General features: G+C 60.0%; 1 protein-coding gene across 11 annotated transcripts in view; it reads left to right on the top strand.

The window, feature by feature from the left end:
* Window positions 1-24938, top strand: part of GSE1 (Gse1 coiled-coil protein) — a 388729-nt gene that overhangs the window by 313529 nt on the left and 50262 nt on the right. For 2 of the 11 annotated variants that reach the window (XM_036924170.2, XM_036924173.2), the window contains exon 1: window positions 24160-24327. The exons of the other annotated variants lie outside the window; for them this stretch is intronic. In XM_036924170.2, coding sequence (XP_036780065.2) covers window positions 24321-24327 — 7 coding nt within the window. In that variant the 5' untranslated portion in view covers window positions 24160-24320. Of the gene's footprint in view, window positions 1-24159; window positions 24328-24938 lie in introns of those variants that run through there. 11 annotated transcript variants of the gene reach the window in all.

Below are 24938 nucleotides of genomic sequence, written 5' to 3' on the forward strand. Positions count from 1 at the left end.
GCCAACGGCTTCCAGTCCTGGGCTGGTTTTCTTGTCCTAACTTTGTAGGAAGTAAAGTGGGATGGAGAAGGGGCTGTGGACATCTCCCATTCCAAGGCTGTCTGTCCTCTGCCCCCCACCCCATACGGACACACGTTCATGCGCCTCACACTCATGCATGTGTGAGGTCACACATGCACAGCCGCACACCTGCATGCACACCTATGATGCTGCCCCAGAAAGCCAGTAAGTCAGGCCCCTCCCTGAGTTCCCGTAACTCAGATGAGTCTGGGAGATGCTGTGTCTTCATGCCTGCCCGTGGTCTCTTCCCACTGCCAAATCAAAAATAAACGAAAAAGGAGGTCTGACCCTCTCCCCAACCCCTCGTTGTGCCACCAGAAATGAGGCCTGACCCAGAAAAGGCAATGGGTGGAGGGGGCTGTCTGGAGCCGGCCTCCCGGCTGGCCGCCTCCGCCCCAGGGGAGGGAGCAGGGGGAGGAGGCAGGCGGCTTTTATGTGAAGACAGTGATGGTCCAGTGAGTACAAAATGCTATTTCAAAGCCCACGTTCATCACTACCACTTCCCACTGTGATCTCCATAGATTTCTTTGTCTCCTTCAATTGGCCCTAATTATGAAACTGGAGGCTGCCTGATCAGTATCGTTCTTGTCATGAAATCCTGAGGGCGCGCATGGGGACGAGGACACAGGCTCACCAGCTGCACAGCCCGCAGACTGGCCTTGTCTCTTTGTGTGTGTGTGTGTGTGTGTGTGTGTGTGTGTGTGTGTGTGTGTGTATGCACGCGCGCGTGTGTGTGCGCACGCACACGCACACGTGTGCCGAGAGACCTGCTGTCTCCCCACCGCTTGTCCCCCAAGATGCCTGGCTGGCTCAGCCCCTCTTTTTGGGCGGGAGGGAGTTCCCAGTGGCCCTCCCAGCTGAGAACTGGCTAGCCAGGATGTGCATATGGTAAGCAGGCTGGGATGCTGGCTGCCACCGAGATGAACACCTGCAAAGATGAAAGCCACAGCCGAGCATGGCTCACCCTGCCTCCCCTCCACGCTCTCTCTAATGCCCTAATTATGCCGTGTTTGTTTCAGTAATTTACACTCTCCGGGTACTGATCCATCAATAATGAATGTATTACCTGTCTCCGGGTGAGGTTGGGAGAGGCAGGGTGCTGCTTTGAAAATGTCTGCAAAGCAGGCAGATCAGGGAGGCAGAAAGGTCCCCCCCATAGTCTTTTTCTCTCCTAATGCTCATTCTTTCTCAGATGGCAGCATATTTCGCAGAAGCCATCTGAGGCTAGTACTTGCACTGCTTTTCCGTTCCCCCTCCGTTTTATGCCTTTTTAATATTTAAAGCCATCATTGGGCTGAGCGAAAAAATTCTTTCAAATCAAATTTTATCCTCCAGTCTCCTGCTCCGGCTTCCCTCTGGCCGGAAAAGTTGGCGGGGGGGCAGCACTGGCCGAGCAGGGGTGTGTGGGGCGGTCCCACCTGAATGAAGCTCATGCCAACCTGGAGGCTACGGAGACACCCCCAGCCACTCCCTCCTGCCGACCCCCATGCAACAACCATCCAAAACCCTCATGGAAATAAATGGTGGGGTCCTCGTGATCTGGGCTGTCAGCGGTGACACCCCCCGACACACAACACACACACCCGAGGCGGGCCAGGGGAAGTTTGACGGCTGGGGAAGTGTTAGGGCCCATCCAGTTGTGTGGGGCTGGGTGGTCCCTCCTCCTCCCTCTGCTGATGGGAAAGAAAAGTTGCCAGGGTATTTTTTTAAAAGGTGGAGGGGGCGGGGAAGGCATGACGAACTGTGAGCAGTTTGCCGGGAGAAGGGAGAGAGCTCTAGGCCTCCACCTGCTGCCTCGGGAGCTGGCCTGGGGGACAGGACAATAAAATGTGCCCTGGCCTCCGGGCGCCAGCCTCTGCGGCTCCACCTGGCAGACCCACATGGCATGGCATCCTGGGGTCCTGGGGTCTCTACCCGTCGGTACCCAGGGGCTGCAGAGACCAGAGGCCTGTGCAGGATGCAACTCGCTCTGCCCCGCTGCTCCAGCTCTCTAAAGGAACCCGTTTGCATGGAACTTTCCTTCCCCCCCGCCCCCATTTGGTGGCCCTCCTGCATGGCAGCTGAGGGTACCCAGGGGCGGCGCCAGACCTGGGTGCCTGTGCCAGGGGACAGCACCCGGGGCACCAAGGACAGCGGGATTCGCCACTGTGTGGTATTGGTTTGTCCAGTCTCTCTTTGGGCGCGGCACGTTGTTGGTTTGGGGGTGCTTTTCTGCCCTCTGTGTCTCCATTTGGGGTGGAGATGGAAGGAGTCCGCTGCCCTGCCACAGCCCGGGTCTGGCATTGCAGTCTGGCATCAGGAGAAGGGGGCAAGTTCTGGCTCTGATGCTTGCTCCCTACAGGACCTTGGGCAAGTCACCTCCCCTCTCTGGGCTTCGGTTGATTTATGGTAAAGCCAGTGCTGGTGCAATATCTGCGGCCCTTCCCAAGCTCTCCTGAGCCAGGTCCTGGTCTATACCTCTTCTCACTCAGGGGTGCAAGGCGGTACCTTGGTGAGGAGCACAGACTCCAAGCTGGCCTGCCTGTGTTCACTACGCAGCTCTGCCACTTACCAGCTGTGTGGCCTTGGGCAAGTTACTTAATCTCTCTGTGCCTTGGTTCCCTGGCTTGTGAAATGGGGGCGGTGGGTAACAGAAGAATTTACGTCATGGTGAGAGGCAGGGCCTTGCAAGGATGAAATCGAACGTGCCTAGAACAGGATAGCCATTATCATCAATAGTAGATTTTCCACCTGTCACCTAGGAGGTAAGACTAATGATCCCCATTTTACAGATGAGGAGACTGAGGCTAACCCAGGTGAAGTGTTTCAAATCGTGTGCCCAAAAAAGGGCCAGTCTGCCCTGTGAGTTCCAGGGCCACTGTGACAAGGTACCGCAAAGCGCGTGGCTTAAAGCAGCAGAAGTGTGTTCTGTCACAGCTCTGAAGCCCACAGGGCAAGAGCGAGGTGGCGCCTTGTGGCTTCGGCCTTCCGAGGGCCATAGGGGCCTGGTCGGCTCAGGCCTCGCTCCTTGGCTCGTAGACAGCCGTCCTCTCCGTCTTTTTGTATCATCCTCTCTCTACATGTGTCTGGACAAACTTCCCTTTTTGTAGGGACACAGTCCTGGATTGGTGGCCCACCCTTCTCCAGTATGATCAGAACTGATTAAATCACACCCACCCTGACCCTATTTCCAAATGAGGGCCCCCCCCCCGGGGTCCTGGCTTCCCCACATATTTGGGAGGACACAGTTGAGCCCATCACATCAGCGTTGCGTCAGACCACAGGGTCCTACAGCTCAAGAACGTGGATGCGCTGGGCCTCGGTGGGTCTGGCCCAGGATCGTTTCCTGAGTGCTGGAGACAGGAGGCCTCACTTTCCCCCAGGCCTCTCCTGCCTGCCTCCTCCTCTGAGCTGGCCTCTATGTGGGCCCTCCAGCAGCTGGCCCTGGGTGCCTGCTCTTCCAGGGGCTCCCAGGGGAATTCCTGTCCCCTGGGAGCCCCTCCACACTGCTGGACTGCGTGGCTACGAGTCACAGCTGCTCCTACAAGGCACTCACAGGTCCCACGCGTCTCCCCTGCATGCCCTCTGCCCTGCCAATGGACTTGCCCATGGCAAGCAGCCCTGTCCCCCTCAGACCAGTAGCACAGAAGTCCCCACATACCTGGGCACAAAGGAGCTGCTGCCTCCTTGAGCTGCAGGGAGCCTTTGGGCTTCTGCCCTCTTGCTGTGCAAACAGCCCTCCTGTGGCCCGAGACCCCTGCCCCTGTCACTCTGTAGGGTGGGGCTGAGGAGCTCAGTAAGGAATGCTCAGCAGCTAACTTCAATTTTCAGTAATTCCAATAAGCAGCAGGAAGAAGTAAGTGCCCACCGCTGCCAGGGGTCTTGATATTGGCTGAGTTTTATTGAGCTGCTTCTGTTCAGAGTGTGGATTGGTTAAAATCTGTCTATTTGGGCTCACGTCACCCCTCTAAGGCCAGGACTTGGGGGCCCCTCCACTGCTTACATCCTGGGGAAGATAGAACTAGGGATGGTCCTTGCCTGGGTGAGGGATTCAGGCTGCTTATCATGTCCTGGATACTCTGGTGGAGTGATTAAACCCCCAGGCCTAGGGGCGTCTGGAGGGCTCGGCTGAGGAAAATGAAATAAATAAATAAAACAGAGCGGGCGGGAGAAATAAAGGGGGAAAACAGCAATGCGGAGCCCCAATTGCTAGCAGATGGTGCTGGTATTAGGAAAATGAAAATACATGCAGTAAATTTGCTATTTGCCAGTGTTAATTTCTTATCCCAAGGTAAAACCTTCCCCCTGGCCCTAGCCATGCCATCTGCACGTTCATAAAATACATTACCACAGAATTGATGGAGCGGCAGTGTGCATGTGGGGCTCCGGGTGGTCGGGCTCCGAGGGGGAGGGCGGGGGATATGGACGCACCTGCCGGGGTCCTGGGGACGAGCCCTTGGGTGTCCCACCTTCAGCCCAGGTGTGCCTAGGTACGCACCTGGGTGCTGTGGGGGCTCTCAGGTCAGGCCCCTTGTTAGTTTTGCCCCATCTTGGGCAGAGGCCCTGGGTGGGGGCTGGAGGAGGCTGTTAGGACCCCACAAGTTCTCCCATGGGGAGCCTGCCCCTGTCTCAGCTGTACCCCAGGAGCCAGTACTAGCAGGACTGTTGATGCTCAGTCTGGTTGGGGGTCCCCATCTCCCCACCCCTTCCCGAACTCTCTCCCAGAGACCTTCCCAGGTCTGGGCAAGTCAGGAGCTGAGGCAATGCAGGACGTCAGCTTGGCCCCTACTTCAGCCTCGGGCCTTGCTGGGTGGTCCCTCGATGTACCTGTCCCTCCTGTAGATGCCGCTCCATAACCGGCCCCCTGCCCTTCTCCAGGCTCTACAGAAGAGGCACGCCCTCCCCTATCCATCCAACCCTTTCTGGGTGCCAGGACCTTAACTGGCGAGCCCTCCCCTGGGGTGGCGTGGAACGGTTCTCATCAGCTTCAGTTCACTGCGGGGACCGCCCCCTCCCTGACTGGCTTCCTACACCCTGGGTGGGGGCGGAACCGGGCCAGCCCCCTAGAGGGTGTCCATCCTTATTCCAGCTCCAGGGCAGTCCTCTGAGTCCTGGACCTGAGCGGCCGCAGCATGGGTCAGTGTCTGGCCAGTGCCCCCCACCCCCACAGGGTGCCTTGGGGGGCTGGTGGCCCGGCCTGGGCTGCTCAGTCTGCTAATTACCAGTGTGGGAATGGCTTTATGGGCCTCCGGGGCCCTGAGAGAGCCCCCCACATCTGGTCAATTAATGCTGAATCTGTAATTCAGATGACATACAACCCCAGCCAGCTCTCCAAATGAGGCTATTAAAAGGCTCTCCTACGCAGCTGAAGAACACGCGGAACCAGGACCTTCTTTATTTCGCGGGATTGATGGGTCCTGCCCGTGACCTTTGCGAGGACAAGTATTATCAGGAATACTTGTGTATTTCCCGACTTTGCTGGCTGCATAAATCTCCTATCAACTCGGGCAGGCAGCGTCACCCGCCGCACCCTTAATAAGGAGCGCTTCCCAGGAGGCAAGCCTTTGTCAGGTGGGGCCAGGAGGTGAGGTGGGGGGGGTGTTGTGAGGCAGGCACCCACAGCCCCGGCCCCCGCCTCCCTCCCTCTCCCAGCCAGAGCTGCGAGAGCCAGAGCACCTGTCTCTGGGTTGAGGGTGTGCTGGGAGATGGCTCCCAGCACCCACCCCGAGGGCCTGAGACCAGGGGATGACCTTTGCCTGTGGGGTGGCTTCTAGGTCCCATAGGACCGTTTCTCAGATGCTGGGTGGGTGTGCCCACGCCCGACCCACTGAGCTGTAACAGGCTCCTTATCTAAGAGGCTGAATTGGGCGTAGGTGCTGAGGGCCTGGGCCTGTGATGGTGGGCGCCAGGCGGGCAGGGCTTTGCATTTCTGGAAGACCTTTAGAGCAGCCTGGGCCAGACCCTCGTGGCTCTGGCAGGGCTGTATTTGTTTGCCAAGTCTCCAAAGGGTACCGTTTATGAAGCACTTATGTGTGAGCCTCTGCCTGTGTGTGAGGCACAGTCTGGTTGGGGGTCCCCAACCAGCGTGAGATGACGTGGGGGGCTTGGGCCAGGCACAGTCTGCCTTCCTCCGTGGAGGGAAGTGGCCCTCCGGCCAGCTGGGGCAGGCCCCGCCTCATAGCCCGGCGCCACCTAACTGGCTCTGCGGCCCTCAGTAGCCTACTTCTCCTCTTGGAAACTGTTTTCCAGCCTGTAAATGGGGGTAGCAATGTCCCCAAGGGTTGATGAGAGGATAGAGGGGACAATTCTGTGTGCACTGCCAGTTCAGCAGTGAGAGGCCCCAAGGTCAGCGTTCTTGGGGGACAGGACAGTCCCCAGAGCTGGATGGGGAGGGCACATGACTGGGTGCCCTTCTGGGGGTGGGGGCTTCATCCAGGCCTATGGGACAGACCCTTCCCCTGGTGTTTGAGGCCAGAACTGGGGTCTGCTGAGACTGGCTGGAGAAGGGTCCCTGACCACTTGCCCTTTCTGGTGAGCTCCAGGGAGGTCTGGCACGGGCCTCCCAGTGTGTGAAGGGTTGGTAGGCCACAGGCCCCTGGCACTGAGGGCAGGGTCATCCTGGCAGTCTTTAAGTGGAAGGCTTAGTGCCTTGTCAGACCCTTGGGGAGCCCCTGGCCCAGAGGGGGGCCATACCTGGCTCATCCCGGGGCTGCTGGAGCTGTCCTGTGAATTTAACTGCTCAGGCAAAGCTTTCTTAGAACTTTCTAGCCCCCTGCTAAAGGGGAGGAGGAGAGGGTGGCCAGCCTAGGCAGGGAGACATGGGGTCTGGGAGCCCCTGGACCTCCTTGCCCCCTCCCCCTGGCTCCCACGGCTGCAGCTTCATAGGGAATTGGCTTCTCCTAAAGGGAGCCGGCTCTCCACTTTTGACCTCGCTGGGCTGGGAGCATTCAGGGCAGGGAGGGAAGGGCTTCCCCGCTGGGCCCTGGGCCTGAGCTGGGTGCCGGGCAGGCCCTGGCCGGCGATGCTGGTGGACTCCTGGCAGCTGGCAGGCCGTGCAGCCAGCAACCCCGCATCTGCAGGACTCTGAGCCCTCCCACGTCAACACCTTTGCTCTTAGGAGAGGCATATGAGGGGCTCATTCCTCACATGAGTGAACGTCCAGGAGCTGCTCCAGGGGGCTGGGGATTGATTTGTGAACAAAATGGACAGGAATCCCGCCCTCCCAGAGCTTACCTTCGAGGAGAAGCACTGTTGGTGGGGTGTTCTACAAGGATGAAATGTTCTAGGTCTTCACTGCCCAAACTGGTCACCACCGCTGATGTATGGAGGAACTTGGAAGGTGACCCAGGGTGACAAGAAACCGAAGCTTTCCACTTATTCAATTCATTTCAATGTACAGAGCACCAGTGGCCAGTGCTCCGCCCCTGGCCCCACCCCCGACAGTGTAGACGCAGTGGGAAGGACGCTTATGGTAGGAGCAGGTCTTCTGTGCGGTTTTCCTCTTCTGGCCCCCTTACCGAGTCCCAGCGGCCTTCCTGTGTGTGGCGGGGGGGAGGGTTTGGCCCGGCACCTGCAGGGGTGGGGTGGGAGGGGTGCTTTGGGCCGGCTCCCTCCCCTGCTTAAACACGGCGGATGTGAGGCGTCATTCCACAGGGAGGCAGGGATCTTCTCTTAGGTTGGTTTTTATGTTTAACTTCCAGCCCAGAGCTTGCCATTTCGGGGTCTGCTCAGATGTCTGCTACATGAATGAATGAGTGCAAAAGTTCACGACAATCCCAGCTGTGCCATTTGCCAGCTGTGTGACCTTGGAAAACTTACTTAACTTCTCTGTGCCTCAGTCATTGAGAATTAACAATGGATAGCACCACCTAACAGGGCTGTTAAGAGGCTTACGGGCTAAGGTGCACAAAGCATTTGCCAGGGTCTGGCATGGGTGCTCTGAAGCTATTGCTCTTATTAATCATAGAGGAAACCAGCTCTGAGTGATGGCTCCTGGCACCTCCACCGGCCAAGACTCCCTCCCTGGGTCTCTCCCTCCTGTGCTCACCTGTCTCTGGGAGACCCAGATTGCATTTGGATATTAGTGAGTGTCACCTCCACTCTTAGAGCTGCGAGGAAACAGCCCAGAGACCACAGGTGGCTGGCTGGGGTCACACAGTTGCCCGGTCCCAAAGCCGGGACTGGTCCTGGGCGTTCCAAGTCCTGGTCTGGCTGCTTGTTGTTGGTGGCTGCCACCTATTTGAACAGACCTGTCCACACTGGGCAGCTCTGCTGACAGCTGCCCACCACGGACTTGTTCACCGTGGGGCACAGATGGGAACGCCCTGCTCCCTGGCATGGAAACTGCCCTGCAGGCTGGGGGCAGCTTTGGAGGCTGACCTGGCCCTGCAGCCTCTCAGCAAGGCCACCTGGCAGGTGACGGAGCCACTCACTAAGCCTCAGGTTCCCGTCTGCAGATCCGTGCCGCTGGTGCCGTGCCTAGCCGGTGGAGTTACGCTGAGACGGCTGGGGCTGCGGAAAGTCACCAGTAGTACAGGGCCCTGGATGGGGGCACCAAGTGTCCCACGCCCCCACCCCCCAAACCCCCACTCCCCAGCCACCGCTCGCAGCTCCTAACGTGGCTACCCCGGGCCCTGGTACTTGGGATGGTAGCTTGTTCCATGCAGCTGGGCCTCCAAGTCCCCCTAGGGGTGCCTCCCTCCTGGACCCAGGGAGGCCTGGTCCTCTGCAGCTCATGTCAGGCCAGCTGCCTTGATTTCCCCTCTCCTGGGGGCTTGATGTCACTCAGGGGCACCTTGGAGGCCTAAGCCAGGAGGTACAGATTCCCACAGCCAAACCACCCCCCACCCATCCCTTCCTCTCCATTCTCTCTCCTTCCTGCCACCCCCACCCGGCCCCTTAGCCTCCCCTCCCCACAGGCCCCTCGGCTCCCCACCGGGGGCTGCCCTGTGCCAGCTCCTGCCTGTGTGAATGTCTAATCTCCAATTTTATTCGCTGGGCTCCAGCCCATTTGCATAATCCACATAGTCACCCTGGTTTTAATTGCCCACAACTCTGCAGAAAGATCATGTGGTTAAGTGGTAAATCATAATTAGATAAATAATTGGTTTGGCCACAGCAAGCTGCTTTTGTTACACCTGCCATCTGCTGGACCCGTTTTTTCTTCTGGCCAGAACAATGCGGTTCTGATGACAGAGCATGCTGCTTCTCTCTCGTGGGGAGGGGGGGCGGGAGAGCCGGGGGAGGGGGCCTGAATGGAGGGGCTCGGAAGCAGAGCCTGGAAAATTGCCCGGTTGCTGGGGTCTGTGCCTGGCCTGCGTCTCTCGCTCTCTCATTCGCCATTCATTACCCGGCTTGGTTAATGCATCAGAGTGGCAAATTTGACTTCTCTGCAGAAAAGGGAGGGAGGGGAGGGGGCTGTGGGAGGAGGGGGCCATCGGGGCAGCCCACCGCCTGGCCTGCCTGCGGTTTGTTGAGTGGCCCTGACAGCCGGGGCAGGAGGCCCAGTGTGGAGGGCCCCGGGCCCAGTCCCGGAGGGCTGCCGGGGGCAGGTGGGCAGAGGTTAGAACCCTCAGATCTGCCTGCCCACTGTGGTCAGCTTCTCCGTCTGCTCTTTGCTGGAGGCACCTTTATCTTCCATGTTCCAGGCCCCATCTGTGAGCCCAAGAGTCTCCTGGGGAAATGGGGGGGCCTGGGCTGGCCAGGTCGCCTGGCTGGGGCCTTCTGCAAAGGACTGCCTGCCTCTCCTGCTTCCCCCCCCCCCCAAGCCGCAGGCCCCTAGGACACCGGGAACAGCATCACACTGTCCTTGCTTCATGGGCTCATTCACACATTCATGCAGCGAATGCATGTTGAGCGGATGCTGAGCATCTTCCCGCATTATGAGCTCAGGTTCCAGGATTCACGCCGCAGGTCAGACCACGCTGTGTTACTGAGCACGGTTCATGGCTGTCACTCGTCTGTAGGAGGGGGACTGTAATCGGCCCTGCCTTGCGGGCTTACTGAGAGCATCAAAGGACACGATGTGGATGAGGCCCACCAAGCAGTGTCTGCGCTAAGTAGATGCTCCGTACATGTGGTTGCTGGGTGCGTGACTGCCAATTATAGGATGGCTCAGGCACTGCCGTCTTGCAGGTGTTACAGGCCGGGAGCTATGCTGAGTGTGCCGAGGGAAGAGGCATCCCAAGCAGGGCCAGCCAGCCCTGGACGTCCCTGGCTCCAGGCACTGCGCCTCTACTCAGGACTGGGACAGAAGCTCTGTTGCCTGCCCCCAGGCCCTTGGGGCCCTGCCTCAGGTGTCAAAAGCTGACCGACCCATCAGCCTCTTATCTGTCTTCTGGGGTTTGCATCAGGACAAACCCAGAAAGCGTCCTTCCTCTTTGGGGCCTCAGCTTCTCTTTTTCAGTCTGAGAAGAGGCAGCCTGAGAGCTCCAGGCCCCTCTCCTGAGACAGAGACAGAGGCCCAGCCGACGTGCCGTCCTATCTGAGAACGCGAGGGCGTCGTGGTTTTATTGACCAGAAAACACTGTCTTCCTTCCTGGAAACCTGGGATGCCTGTTGGGAGAGCTCTGGACGCGTTCCACGTGGCTGGGACTGTGCAGTGTCAGTATTTGCTGTGTTTTCTACCCATTCATTATTATCCCCCTTCCTTCCTAACTTCCTTCCCTCCTTCCTTCCGCCTGTCTGTCCACCAGTCATCCCTGTACTTGATCTAAAGGTGGGGTCTTGACTCTGGCAGAGATCCGGCCACTTCACCCACTCCCGGGTCACACCTCCCAGGAAAGGTGTCTTTGCTCTTCTGCCTGCATCACGTAGCCCCCCTGAAGGGTGTGGGGGTCCGCAGCTACAGACCCGTCACTGACGTGGAGGCTGATGGACGCCCCAGGGAGAGCGCTCTCACGCCTGTGATGCTTCTAGACCACAGCTTTCCAGGAGGCCCCCTTGAGGGCAGCTGAGGGTCTGAACGCACTGTAGCCACGGGCGCCGCATGCCTCCAGAAGCCCTGGTTTCAAGGTTTTTCTCTTGTTTCCTCAAGGCCCCCGTGTACTCTCACACTGAGGGTCTCAATCTATGGCTCAGAAAATGTGGTCGTTTTTGTGTTCCTGATTAATGAAAATTAAGCAAAATTTAAAATTCAGTTCCTTGGTCTCACTAGCCACGTTTCAAGTGCCCAGTGGCTGCACGTGGCTGGTGACAGCTGGACGGGACAGCCCAGACAGAGAACATTTAAGTCATCACAGAGAGTTCTTTTGGACAGCGCCACCCGAAGCATTTATTCACGCAGTCTTAAATAACTAAAAAGAAAAAAAAGAAAAATAACTAAAAAGATGGGCTGCCCTCAGCTGGTGCTGACCTCCGGGTAAGCTCTGCCAGGATTCTCCCAGCAGGGGAGGGGGCGCTGAGCTGGGAGTCAGATCTGAACTGTCGTCATCTTGTCTGTGGTGCTGTGTGACTTGGGGTTTGATCACTTAAACCTGTCTAGCCTGTAGCAGTTCAGTCTGGGGACATTTGGAAGAGGCAGGTGTCTTGCCGTTTTGTAAGGGTAGTGAGGAAAGTGAGGCACCGGCCGACGTTAACAATGTAAAACTTTAAAAACAGCCAATACACTTAGACATGTGGTTCCCCTGGCCTGGACTCTGCAGTTTCAGGGAGAAAGTTTATCCTTTCTGCAAAAAGCAGTCGTCAAGGAAAGATGCTCTCTCTCTCTCTCTCTCTCTGTCTCCCCCACCCTCCCCCCAACTCCAGGCCGTGTGCTCCCTCCCCATTCCTCACTATCTCAGCATTCAGAGAGGAGGCTGGAAGGTCCTTTGCAGCAGAAACTCCTTTCTGGTCCCCGCGTGCTGCGCCTGGTCTGTCAGCACCAGACCCCACCCGACCTGCCCTCCAGGGCGGCTCTGGGGGGCTGCCTCTTGGCCTCTGTCCACTGTGATCACTGCCCTGACAGTTTGGTGAGCCGCTGCCGCTGAGAGCCCGGCCCCTGACTCCTGGGCCTCAGTGACCCCCATCAGCAGGCAGAGGGTCTCACAGGCATGCCCACACGCCTTCCCAGTGGGGTCTGGTTCTATGCGCTCTGTATCCTACCTCCAAACAATGCACATTAAAAACTAACTTTGATCTTTCAGGAATTTCCAGGATAATTTACAACGTGCTTACAAAAGCACCAGCGCTCCAAATAGCTCTGCAGGGACACCTAATCCCCCTCTCCTGGCCCCTGGCTCCCTCAGCCACCTCGGAGAATCCTGGCAAAAGGCTGGGGGTGGGCTCTCCCAGGCATTTGGGTAGTGAGGGGGCTCCTGGGTGGATCCCACCTGGGATGCGCCTCCCGACGGCCGAGCGCTGGGGAGGGAAGGCTCTGCTGGTCTGAGCTTGGAGGTGGGTTCACCCAGAGGTTCTGTGCACAGGGGCTGTGTGGTGCCAGCCCCCCTGGTCTGTGCAGTAGCCGAGTGAGAGGGTCCAAAGTGGGGGACCTTCAGCCCCGGTCAGTGACAGAGCCCGTGGGCGCCGATTGGGGTAGGTGGGAGTGAGTGGCCCCGGGAGCTGCAGTGCCTGTGGGCCCTCCCCATGCCCTCCTTCCTCTTCCCTCTAATTATTTTTCTTGGATGTTGTGAATTAAATCTTCCAGTAACCGCAGGAGATGTCTCTGGGTGAGGCCCTGCTCACATCTCCGTGCGCTGATAGAAGTTGTTAAATGAATGATGTTGACTTACGCTGGGGACCCAATTCTCTCTGAATATAATTCCCCTTCGAGTTCCGGGAGCTTCCTGGAGAAACCGTAAAATAATAAACACGTCTCCATATCAGAGGTTGATAATGCTGCTTCAAATTCTTCTGGGGGAGAGAGGCGGGGAAGAAATAAATTAAAATTAATTTTTAAAAGAGGATCACGCCACAAGTCAGATGGCAAAGCAAGCTGGGCTGATGGGGTGGTTTTCAAAGGGTGAGCCCCAGGGCACCTCCTCTGAGTGGGGTTGGGGGGGGGGGGTGTACCTGTTGAAAATGTACATTTCTGGGCTCCACTCCAGAGATTTAGAATGCGGGTGAGGACATGGTGGGGAGCGACACCTACCAGTCTGTTTTGTTGAGGTGGTTTTTGAGGAAGTGTGGACATCACAGGTTAATAGGGCCTTGAGAGCGGCCTCCTGTCCAGGCTCTGGTGGGCCAACTATGACCACAGGTGCTTGTGTTTCGCCTCCCTGGCCAGCTGTCCATCTGAAGAATCACCAGAGGTGGGTGGGGGCCCCTGGAGTTGGGAGAAGTACTTGGCCGGGGCCCGTCCCTCTCTCTCCCATCTCCTCCCTCCAAGACCCAGCCAGCTCTGAAATGGCTGTGACGCCCACAGGCTTGTCACCTGTGAGACAGGTGAGCTTGTCGCCCCAGCCTGGGGGCAGGACTCCAGGAGAGCCCCTCTGTACAAATGGGAGGGTGTCCTGCCCGCTGCGAGGTCTGGCTCCGCGCCGAGCAGGTCCCCGAGGGAGCATCTGTGTCAGGGGCTCCAGATGGGCTTTTCCTCTCTCAGCTCTGTGCCGCCAGCTAGAGAGGCACGGGGTCACCTCCAAATGGTGTGGCTTCCAGGAGGGCCTGTTGGTGCAGCACCACCCGGGTTACCAGCCAACCGCGAGGGCGGTGCTTGCAGAAGTGGCCAGGCGGCGTGGGGACTTTCCCAAGGTCACGCAGCGACTTGCCGGCTGAGCCAGGAATAGAAGTCTTGAGCTGGGCTGTGCTGACCCTGGGCTCAAATTGCTAGCCAGGCAGGTCTGTGTGGGGAGCAGGGCGCTGGAAGGCAGGAGCCGCTGGGAGCCCTATATGTGGGCCACAGGGAGGGGCTGGGCGCTGCTACCCCACTTTGCCGTGGAGGCCAGGCTCGGAGTTTTCTCCCTGTCATTCCTGGGAGGAGATGGTTTTGAACTCTGGGCCGAGGTCTGTGTTGCTTGGGGGTGGCTGAGGCCGTGCCGGGAAGGGCCTCGTGGCGTGCCTGTCTGTGGTTTTAAGAAACAAAGCGAAACAAAACCAAAGCCAGCGTTTGTTTTCCTGGTGACTCTCAGAGACTGCTCTAGCTCCTCTTGGGCTGGCGGGCGTCACCGATGTAGGACTCTAGAAGGGCTGCTGAAAGAACCCGTCCTCAGCAAGGCTGGAAAGGCGCTCCGCTTCCCAGAAGGAGAGGGCCCCATGCCTGTACGCCAGGAGGTCCCCGTCCTGCTTTTGGCTGAGCTATTTTGGGGGCAAGAGGGATCCACGCAGCATTTGTTGCTGATGAGAGTTTGTGTCCTTCTGGGAGCTTCTTCATTTCATTTAGATCAATTCAGCAAATGTTTATTTAAGGGCTTGTGAAGGTCCAGAAATAAGTAGGACTTATTTTCTCCCCACCAACGGCTCAGCTTCTGTTGAGCACAGGGCAGAAAGTAAACAAAGCCAAAAGTCACCCCCGGGTAGCAGGATGGTCAGCTTCTACTAGAGGGGTTAGGGCCACATCTGGGAAGGCTACCTGGAGGAGGCGGAAATCAAGCGTAGGCCTGAGGGAACAGGTAAGCAGGGAACAGAGCGGATTTGGGAAGGATTTAGGAGGGTGCACCTGGCAGCAGGTGCTGCCCGAGCAAAGGTAAGGAGAGATGCTCTTAATCCAGGTTCACCTGGGGAAGGTGGATGGGCGGACACAGCGAGGAGGGGGAGGCATGGTAGAACCCAGAACCCTGTGCGTCTAAAGATTACCAGACGCTTCTAGAACAGCCTATGTGTGGGAGGTTGGAAATGTGGGGTGGCCAGTGCATGGATTGCCATTCATGACCAGAGAGATGGGAGCGTGAGGCCTTGAGGGGCAAAGGTGGGGGCTTTGGGCGGGAGGGGAGCCTGCCAGGAAGACCAAGGAGGTGTGTTGGCGAGTGGGGAGGTGGGCACGGCCCACAGCAGGGGCTGCGGGGGAGGGGCGTGGGCACCGGGGTCGGCCGAGAGAGGCAGAGCCTGCAACAGGGAGGTCACGGGGTGTGGGGCAGTGTCCCAGTGGCCAGACCAGGGCCCAGGCTGAAAGAGAGGCAGGTGAGTTCCCGGCTGGAAGGGAGCTCCGCAGACTGGCTGGAGGGCCTGGCGGGGCGACCGCAAACAAGCGGGCGTCGGGAGGGCTTCTGGCACCTCTGACCGCATCGGGGGTCCACAGGCACCCGGAGGAGTCGGGCAGTCAGTCAGAGCCTCACCAGCAGCTTCTGACGGCCGAAGGACGCTCTTACTATATATGGTTCTTTCTCCTTGATTATTCCCATGTGTGAGACCAAATTATAAGGACGCAGGCACAAGCGTGCGGACCTGCCCGGCATCAGGCCCTGGCCCCGGGCCCTGGCCGGGCCTCCGCTGGCCCTGACCTTGCCGTCTGTGTGCCAGGCTGGTCCGCTTGTGAGCCAAAAGGGTAACTGGGATTCAAGCGACAGTTTGGCATTTTAATGACAGGCAGTAGAAAAGTAATCCAAAAGTTTGTCAGGGGCACTGCCATCCTGAGAGGGGGAGAGAGGGGCCGGAGAATGCAGGGCATCAGGAGCAGGGCGCACACAGGGCTGGGCCCGCGGCTCCTGGCTCACGCCCCATGTGGCTGGCTGCCTGCCCCAGAAGCAGTGTGCCTGGCACACAGTAGGTCCTCAGCAGCCCTGCTGCCGCCAGGGCTGATAGTGGCACCCAGTGTAGAGGAGACAGGCGGGAACAGCGTGCAAACCTGGGTGCATATTCGGACCTGAGTGTCCACATTTCAGGGCTGTTTGGTGCTTTGAAAGAACTTTGAAGGCTTTCAAGTCCGTGAAGAAAACTGGGGATAGGCTCCCCAAAATAAGTTTCTGAGGGTCTCTTTGAGTGGGTGTGGGGGCTAACGGAGACTGCACAGACCCCGACGTGCCCAGGGCTCTAGAGCATCTCCCTGTCTTCTCGTGCAAGCCAGGCCCCGTGGCTGACCCGCCCAGGTTTCTCCAGGGCCTCGGGGGACTGGCTGCCCCCCACGGCTTCTCCTGGCTGTGCTCCTGGGCATGTGACCCATCCGGGTGGGGGTCCAGGTGCTCTGTCCTCTGAGCTGACTGTCAGACCAGAAGGAGAGAGGAAAACCCCTCGCCCAGCGTGAGGACGGCTTGTTAGTTTTTTACGAAGGAGCCTTGTTCCCAAGAAGCCGTGGAGGGAACCACCCAGATTTCTGATCCACCAGGTGTCCGGACTCAGAGGGCGGAGGTGTATGGCTGTGGTGTGGGGTTCCAGGGCCACTCTTGCCCCGCTCCCCCAGTTTCCCATAAGGGGCCACACTGGCCTCAGGTCAGGGGTCCAAGATTGGCGGCTCCCCTACCACCCGTGACCTCCAGCAGCCTAGCTTCCCGTGCTCACTCCCTGTCCCCAGGCCTGCCCAGGTCACAGCTGGCTGCTGCAGCCCTGACACAGGAAGGCACACACCGCCTCAAGGGCTCAGGGCTGAGTGTGTGTATGTATGTGTGTATGTGTGAACAGGGAGGCCGCGCGTGGAAATATGCCTTGGCAGCAAAATTTGCTTGAATGCGACTGGTTTCTCCTGAAATCCCCGAGTTGCCCAGGCAGTGTTAAAGGGAGATTCCAGGGGAGGCTTCTCAGGGTGTCTGCAGGCCCCGCCCTGCCCAGGGACAAGCGCTGGGGCCCTCAGATTGGCCTTTGTAAATTGGGGTGGAATTCACATAAGAGTAACCATTTTAAAGCGAGCCATTCAGAGGCATTTAATATATTCACAGAGTTGTGCCACTACATCTATCTTGGCCCAAAACAGTTTTTTCTCCCCTCCCTCTAGCCCCTGGCAGTCACGATTTACTTTCTACCTCTGTGCATTGATCTATTCTGGACTTTTCCATGGATGGAATCCTGCCCAGTGTGGCCTTCTGTGTCTGGCTTCTTGCACTCAGCCTGTTGTGGATAGACCCTGCATTTTTTAAATCCACGTATCAGTTGATGGACACGTGGGTCGTTTCCGATTTCTGGCTAGTAGTGGACAGTGTCGGCATGAACGTGTACGTGCAGGGTTTTGTGGGGGGTATGTTCTCAGGTCTCACCGTGCTCATCCATGTTGTAGACCATCAGGACTTCAGTCCTTTTCGTGGCTGAGTAATGTTCCTCTGTGCAGATTCACTGCGTCTGTTTATTCATCCGTGGAGGGACATTTGGGTTGGTTGGGTAAAAAATGACAAAACCAAGAGACTTTGCCAGGCAGCTGCGTCCCATCCCTCTCTGGCTCTCCCTTCCATCTGGCTGCACCAGCCCTGAAGGGGCAGCTGAGAGGACTGGCCCCAAAGCCAGCACTGGGCTGTGCTCCCCTGAGGGCTGGCCTGATTCTTGGGGTGTGGGTGATTCCAAAGGCCTCGTGGGAAAGGGAGGGCCGGTTCCGCCACAACACGCAGGAGGGAGCTAGCACCTGCAGCACACCTTGGCCAGGCCCGCACCCGGTGCTGCCAAGGTCTGCTGACTGGCCTCCTTGCCCATCGGTCTGGTGCTGAAAGCCGCGTCCTCGTGAGACTTTATTTTTATCTGCTGCCCTTCCATCTCCTCCTTACCCCACATATAAGTGATTCTGTTGAGCGCCAACTGTGTCCCAGACCCTGTGTGAGGCTCTTTCTAGTTTATTGTCTTATTTATCCTGAGATGGGGAAGGGCTGTGTGGCTTGCACACAACAGCTGGCAAAGTTGGTGCCATGTGAGGTCCCGGGGGCTCAGTCCAGCACACCTGGCCCGTCCCCCACGCCCACGTCCCTCCCAGATGCCAGGGCGCCCTCTCAGGAATTGGCGCTGTGGATGGTCACTGAGTGAGGGCAGCACAATGGTGCCCTGGAAGTTACGTTTGGGAAGAGACGGTGGGAAAGCCCGCGGAAGGCGTGGAAGCGGTTGAGGAGTGCAACGGGGCCTGGAGATACTTCCCGGAAACGATTCTTCTGGTGTGGTTTCTGCTTCATTAACATTCTTGAAAACTCTGTGTTGCCCATTGATTTTGGCCACCGATCCCTGCCATGACCCTCCACCCCACCCCACCTCCGGCCCTGGAGGGCAGAACCCAGGAGTCTGGCCTGCTGGCAGCCACGGTGGGGAGCTGAGGATGCCGAGCGCTCTGTGATTTCATACAGGATCACCAAGGAACATACCCTCTCCTGGCTTTACATCACACGTGCTGGCAGTAGGACGATGTGCCAGGTTTCTCCTAAATAGGAAAAATGGGAAGTCTGCATGTGAGGCAGGAAAACCCGCGTGCAGGAGGTGCCCCGGGAGCCCCCGGACAGTGGGTGGCTTCTCTGAACCTCCATTTCCTCATCTGGGCAATGGGTTGGCCCTGACCCAGAGGGCTCGGCATGGGGAGGGCCTGGGCTACCGAAGCTGGCTCCCTGCAAACTGCCTCTTTGCAGGAAGGGCAGTCAGGGGCTCACTCCCCCCAAGACTGCCTTCCTTCCCCCTGGCCAGAGTTGGGGGTGGGAGGAGATGGGGGAGAGCCACCAGAGGCCCTGGCCAGGTGTCTGGGTGATGGGCAGTGGCTCCACAAGACCCACCTGGAGGGTGTGAGGTTCCTGCTGGGCCCGGAAATGAATGCCCAGGCTCCCAGATGGGTCGGAGTGGGGGTGCAGCAAGGAGGGTTTGTGCTTGACCTGTGACAAGGCCACTCAAGCTAGCGTTGGCCGACTGGCATCTTGCAGATGGTGGCAGGGGCACGGGGAGGGGGGTGACCCCCAAGCAGCCTGTGCAGCCTCCCGCTGGAGTCGCTGCCCCCCTCCACCCACCCCCTGCCTTGGCCTGGCCCTCTGTATAAAGTTTAAAGGTTTTAAATGCAAATATTTCTCTTTTATAGATGCCAGCTGTCTCCAGAGAGCGTGTTTCCTTGCTGCTCAACTTTATTGTCCAATTAGCTTCCCATATCTGGGTACTGGAGAGCCTGGAGGGCTGGGGGAGGGGGTGAGCAGGGGGCGGGGCGCAGAGGCTCCTGAGCTAGAGGCTGCCCCCCAGGGCACCGTGTCTGGGCCGGTGGGGAGCCCCGGTCAGAGGGGGTGGGGAGGGGAGGGCGCTCCCCCCAAGGTTTGGGGGCACCTTTCAGATTCCAAGCTCCAGCGGGAGCGGCAGAGGCATTCTCTCCTTATTTAAAGAGAGGAAAGCAGCCAGCCCTCGCACAGTGGCTTCCTTTTAGTCGCTCTCAAGTGTCCCCTCCCCGCCTGCGTTCTAGCTGCTCGGCGGCTTCCCCATTCACTGGGGCTCGGCAGCGCTCACAAAGCGAGGCAATTAGAATTGAAAATCTATGCAAAACAGCTGTTGGCTGATTGTGAAGGAGTGCAGCTGTGTGCGGGGCGCAGCTTGGAAGCTGGCCCCCAAAGGGCAGGAAGTGCTGGGGCAGCCCGGGGTGAAGAGGCTGACTCCCGCGGCCCCGGCCAGGGACGTCCAGGCCTTTCCCCTTGCTGCTCCCCTGGAGGTGACCTTGGCTACCGGAGCCGGCGAGCTGGCTGGGGTGGGAGTGCCCCGGGGCAGGCCTGAGGGCACCCGCGGCCTCCCGGGGAGGCTGGCTCCTCCCAGGAGGCGGAGAGGAGGGCGGCTGCCTTTCCTTCTTCCCCTCTCAGCCCCCGTGTACCCATTCAGGGGGTCTGTGCGACATTTGAAGGCGCAGAGCAGGCCTGGTGGCCGGGCTGTGTCACGGTGAGCAGATGAGCCCTTTTCCCCGCTGGGCCCCCAGCTTGTTGGGGACACTCCTTCCTGGCCCCGGCCCCAGGCTGTAGCTCAGGAGGGCAGCCTGAGCATCTGTACTTCTCACACCACACACACCCCTTCCCCCCCCCGGCCCCCCATTATCTAAGCCCCACTGCCAGTGCCATCACCGGGAGGGGTGCACAGTGCCTGGAGAGATGAGTTCCAGAGGCAGGGATGGGAAAAGCCTTCTTGGAAAAGATAAGATTTAAGTCCAGCTTTGAAGGACGGAGAGGATTTCTGAACGAGTGATAGCTGGCTGGAAAGAGAAAAGGCCTCGGAGGATTACTGGTGGGGGCCTGGCAGCAGGGCGGAGGGGGCTGGGATGAGGGGCCGCCAGGGCGCTTCAGCCCTTGTTGTCCTGGTGGCTCCCTGGGCGGATGCGGTGCCCCTGGGGCTGGTAGCCTTGGGGTGGCAGGCCACTCGTCCAGAGCAGCTTCACCAATCCCAGGGTCCCAGGCTCTGGGTGACGGGTCCCAAACCCGCGGAGTGTAGGATGGTGTTCTGACACCAGGCCTGCCGGCCCAGAGTGCTCCCAGAGGAGGGTGCAGATCCGCAAGCCCCTGCCACCGCCACCCCCCAAGGTGTACCTGCAGCAGGTAGTTACAGAGGACTGCAGGCAGGCGTGGGCGGACAACCAGGGTCTGGATCCGGCTTGTATCCAGTTTCTGTGCCTGAGGCAAGTTCATTACCCTCTGGTCTCCTCGCTGGCTCTGTAAGGGAGGGCATGCAGAGTTCGGCAGCCCTGGGTACACGTTAGGTGTTTGGGAAGTGGCAGGGCCTGTCCTCCCTTCTCGCCCACACCGCCGTCCATGTGCTAAATGAGGTGGTTGGGGGATACAAAGATGGCAGGGACACGCGGCCCTACAACAGCTGCGCCGATCGAGGGCACTGTCAGGCTGTACCCTGCTGACCCCAGAAGGTCGCGGGAGTCTCTTCCCTGGTACAAGGGCCCAAGGTGGCCCAGGGGCTGGCACCTGACCTGGGACTTGGTGGGGCAGTTACAGGTAGCGCCTACCCTCCTGGGAACCCCACTGGCTCAGGTGGGTGCCCAGGTGGTGGTGATGATAGGCTAAGTTGTCAACTCACCCTCCTTCCCAGCTCCTTGCTGCCTGGAAGTTGCCTTCCTGTCAAGCATGCACCACACAAGTCTGTCTCCTGGCCTTCTGTGGCAGCTTACTGAGAGTGGGCCTGGCATTTTCAGCTCTCTACCTCAAAGGCTAGTGCCAACAGAGCCAGACTTGGTGTGTGGTTGAGCGACTAAATGCCCACGGTCTTAGAGGCAGCCCCTTCTCCCCCCCACCCCCACTCATGGACCCCTTTCTCAGTTCCTGACTTCAGTGGGTAGGTTTAAGGGCGCCCGACTGAGGGTTTTCCATCCTCCCTGCTTCTTGGTCATAAGGCAGGGGTCTGGGGGTGTGGGCAAGCACCCACCAGTAACCTGTTGCCCTGGCACAAAGGAAGCAGGACCCCAGTAAACAGTGTCACCAGGGCTGGTGTCCCCACCCCGGCAGGTGTCCTCACACAGCTTCCATAGGACTGGCCCTGGCACCTTGCCTTTTACCCAGAACCTTCTTTCTCTGCCCAGTTTCCAGGCAAATGGGAATGGGGGAGAGGAGGCCCAGGGCGGCAGCTCTGTGCCTGGGAAGGAGCATGCATGCATGGAGGGAAATGGAGAACCCAGCCCGAGTCCTGAGTGGCGGGAAATTAGGAGTCAAGCTTTAAACCTCGTTAGCAAGGAGCCAGCGGGCTGCAGGAGAGCAATTCCCACCCTTAAACTCGGAGGCCGTGCTCCTGGATTACTAATTTCCTCAGGCCGGGCGCACTGACAGTGAGTGTCATCCGTCTACCCCGTGCCAGCCCGCCTGGTGGCCGCCAGCGTTTTCTGGCCCCGGCTTGCGCAGCTAGCTGGCTGCTGCCCCCTGGCGGTCGCTGGGGTTTCCTGCAGCTCCCCCTGCCGCGCCGGCCGTGCTGGGAAGGGGAGACTCCAGGTGTGAGCAGCTCCAGGCACTGGCTCCCGTCGCACCCGTGCAGGTGACTGTGAGCAACTCTCCCCCTCAGTTTCCTCATCTGTGAAACGGGGACCAGATCACCCGTCTGTCAATCCAGTGGAGCCAGATGTCTATAAGGGAGGGATCAGCCAGCTGTCTAAAAATTAGGCAAATGATAACCCCCAGGGGCCACCCACCCCCACGAGGCCGTCGTGGTCCTCCTCGAACAGGTGGAAGAACTTGATTACCCCCCTCCCCCCCACCCCCAGAGCCCCCCCGGAAATGAAGAGAAAGAGCGGGACCTTTGTGTCCTGGTGGGAGGGATTTAGAGGGTGGACCTGGGGGATCGGCTGGGTGGAGATTCCCAGCCGGTGAGCGGTGTTCGTTTGCATGCTACTCCCCGCCCTCGCAGCCTGTATTCCAGGTGGGAAAGGGTAGGAACCGGCCCAGAGGTTTTTAATTTTGTTTCTAAGGCCCCAGGACAGTAGCTGAATTCCCTCTTAACCCCCCCTCCCCTCCCCCCGTCCGAGACTCCCGGCGGGGATGGAGGCAGCCCCTTCCCTCCTCCGGATCCCCGGGGCGCAGTGTAATCCGCCGGCCCTTGCTCGGTATAAACTACCCTAGGCCGCGCTGCAGAGGCACGGGGTTGCGTGCCCGGAGGCTGATCGCGGCCCGAAGCAAGGTGGGTGGTGGAGGGGAAGCGCCCCTCCCGCGCGGTGCCAGGGTCGGCGGCGCCCGCAGGTAGGAGCCGGTAACGGCCCCCGGTCCGGTCTTGCCGGGCCGTTTCCCTTTTCGTTTGTGGTCGGCTAGGGGCCTTGTGCAAGGCGGGGACCGACCAGCGGGCGCCCCCACTCCGTGGGCCCAGTGTGCGCTCGGTTTATGGCGGACCAGGCGAGCGGTGGGCTGGGGCGCCCGTCGCGGCCCTGCCCCTCTCCCCGCAGCAGGCACACAGTCGGGTTCTGCTCCCCGCTGGCGCGGGCGTGCATCCTCCTGGCCCGCCAGCGTCATCTGGAACAGATGGATGGGGGGTGGCAGGCGCCCAGCGCTCCCTCCCATCGCAATCCGGGCTGGCGCGGGGAGGGGAGGAGAGGAGGGAGAAGGCGGGGGAGGCCGGGCCTGCGGGGATGGCAGCGTGCGCGCCTGCCAAGCACGGCGCGGGCATGTCCCGGGGCATGTTTGGGGCCGACAGAAGCGCGGGCTGGCACCGGGGGCCGAAAGTTGAAACCCGCAGCTCGGCTCTGGGAAGGCCGCCCGGTGGGGGTGGAGGGTAGTTGCTAGTTTGCCTCCGGGCTCAAAAGCCTGAAAGCTGTGGACGAGAGCGTTTTCTGGAGAGGATGTGCTAGGAGAGACCCCGGGGCCTCGTAGGGAGCTTTGGACGCACGCGGTGTCAGGGCGCGCGCGAGGCTTGCCCCACGAACCCGGCGCTTCCTGGAGGCGCCAGCAGTGGGCTCGAGGCTGGTCGACGGCGCCCGCCCCCGTGGGGGCAGGGCCCGCAGTCTTTCGCTGTGCCGCCTGTGGGTGCCCAGGAATTTCAGGACGCTCCCTGAGTCATTCCAGTCTGTCAAGTGCCTGGGTGAGGTAGGGTGTGTGTGGGGGTGCCAGGAATGGGGAGGCGCTGCTCTGGGGCTGGAGGCCCAGTGGGTCGTGCCAGTTTCTGGAGGCAGGCGGCCTCTGACCGCAATCCCAGCCACTTGATGACCCCCCTAAGCAGAACGGCGCCTCCGTGGACTCTCCAGCCACAGGGTCGTGGGCTCTTTAAAGAACTACCTCCTGCCCCCCACATTAAGGCCTTCCCAAAAGTTACTTAAAACGGAAGGGGTAGTTCCTAGAATTTGGGCAGGGAAGAGCAGAAGCCTGAGTTTTTAACGTTCATCTCTGTCAGGGCAACGATGTCACGCATCTTGGTGGGGGGCGGTGATAAACGCAGACCGCCTATTTTGTGTTGCCACCCCCCCCCCGCCCAGCACGCCCACCAGCTCCAAGAAGGTTGTTCTCCAGTTGGCCTCCGAAGTGAGTTTATCCGTTTGCTCGTTGTTGGGCCTGCTTTGTGCCAGACACTACTGTAGGCGCAGGGGACGCGGTCACGAGAAGTGCAAGGGCTCTGCTCGCATGGCGGTCAGGTTGGAAGCCACTGCTCCCTAGTTTGGGAATCAGTCTTGGACACCCGTATCCGGGAGCCCTAAGCGGTCGAGTCAGGGGCCCCCGGGAGCCTGAGGATGGCACTTCCCCTACCTGCTGGTGTCCTCGGCTCACCTGGCCTGCCTGGCTGGGGAGGGGCGTGTACCCGCGCGGGTGTACCCGGGCGCCCGTCGGTGCGCGCGCTCGTGTGTTTGCGGCTGAAACCCGACACCTCCCGCTGGCTGAGGTCAGGGAGCCGGGAGCGAGCCAGTGGCCCGGGAGTGGGCGGTGTTGCGCTTGGGTGTGTCCTCGCGGCGGCGACAGCAGCAGGTGTTTCTTGGCCGGGGCCCCGGAAGCTCCACCTCCCCAGCGGGCCCAGCCGCCGCCGCCGAGCAGCCCCGGGTGAGATAAGCAGTTTAGACAAACACTGGGCGACGGTGGCTCCAGCATGTGTCAGCCGAGGCGGAGCTGCAGGGCCCTGGCATGAAAGGTGAGCGCGCCGCGCGGGGCAGGCTGGGGGGTGGGGTGAGGGTCTCCGCGCCCCCTCCCCCGCGCCCGCCCGCCTTTCCTCCAAGTTCGCGGGTTCCGCGGGGGCGGCGGTCAACGGTTCCTGGGCAACTTCCCTCGGAGTGCAAGCGGCGATAAGAGCCGAGCGAGCGGGCGGGCCACCAAAGGTCTCCCGCCCGCGTGGCTCGTAGTCGGGCGGCCTGGCCCCGGGCGGGGACAAGGGCCGCCGCGAGGCTCCGGCTGGGGCGCTAAGTGCGCGCGGGCGGGGGGGACAGGGAGCTGGGGGGCTCGCGAGAGTTGCCGGCCTCCGGAGCCGGGTGAAAACTTTGTAGCGGCCGGGGGTGGGTGTGGAGGGCGCAGCGGAGGGCCGCTGTGCACCCCTGCGGCAGGTGCTGGCGGCGGCTGGGGCCGCGCGGTCGGGGTTTTTGTCTTGCTCCCCTCCCCCTTCCCCCCTCCCCCCTCCCGCTCTTCCCGGAGCCGGGGAGGCCGCCGGGAGGCGGGGCTGCAGCCCGCGGGGTCTCCGACCCCCACGCCCTCCTTCCCAAGGGCGCGCCCCAGGCTCCGCCGCCACCCCTCCCGCGCTCCTCCCAGGCT

This window comes from Manis pentadactyla, chromosome 15 (assembly GCF_030020395.1).
Source record: "Manis pentadactyla isolate mManPen7 chromosome 15, mManPen7.hap1, whole genome shotgun sequence".
Classification (NCBI taxonomy): domain Eukaryota; kingdom Metazoa; phylum Chordata; class Mammalia; order Pholidota; family Manidae; genus Manis; species Manis pentadactyla.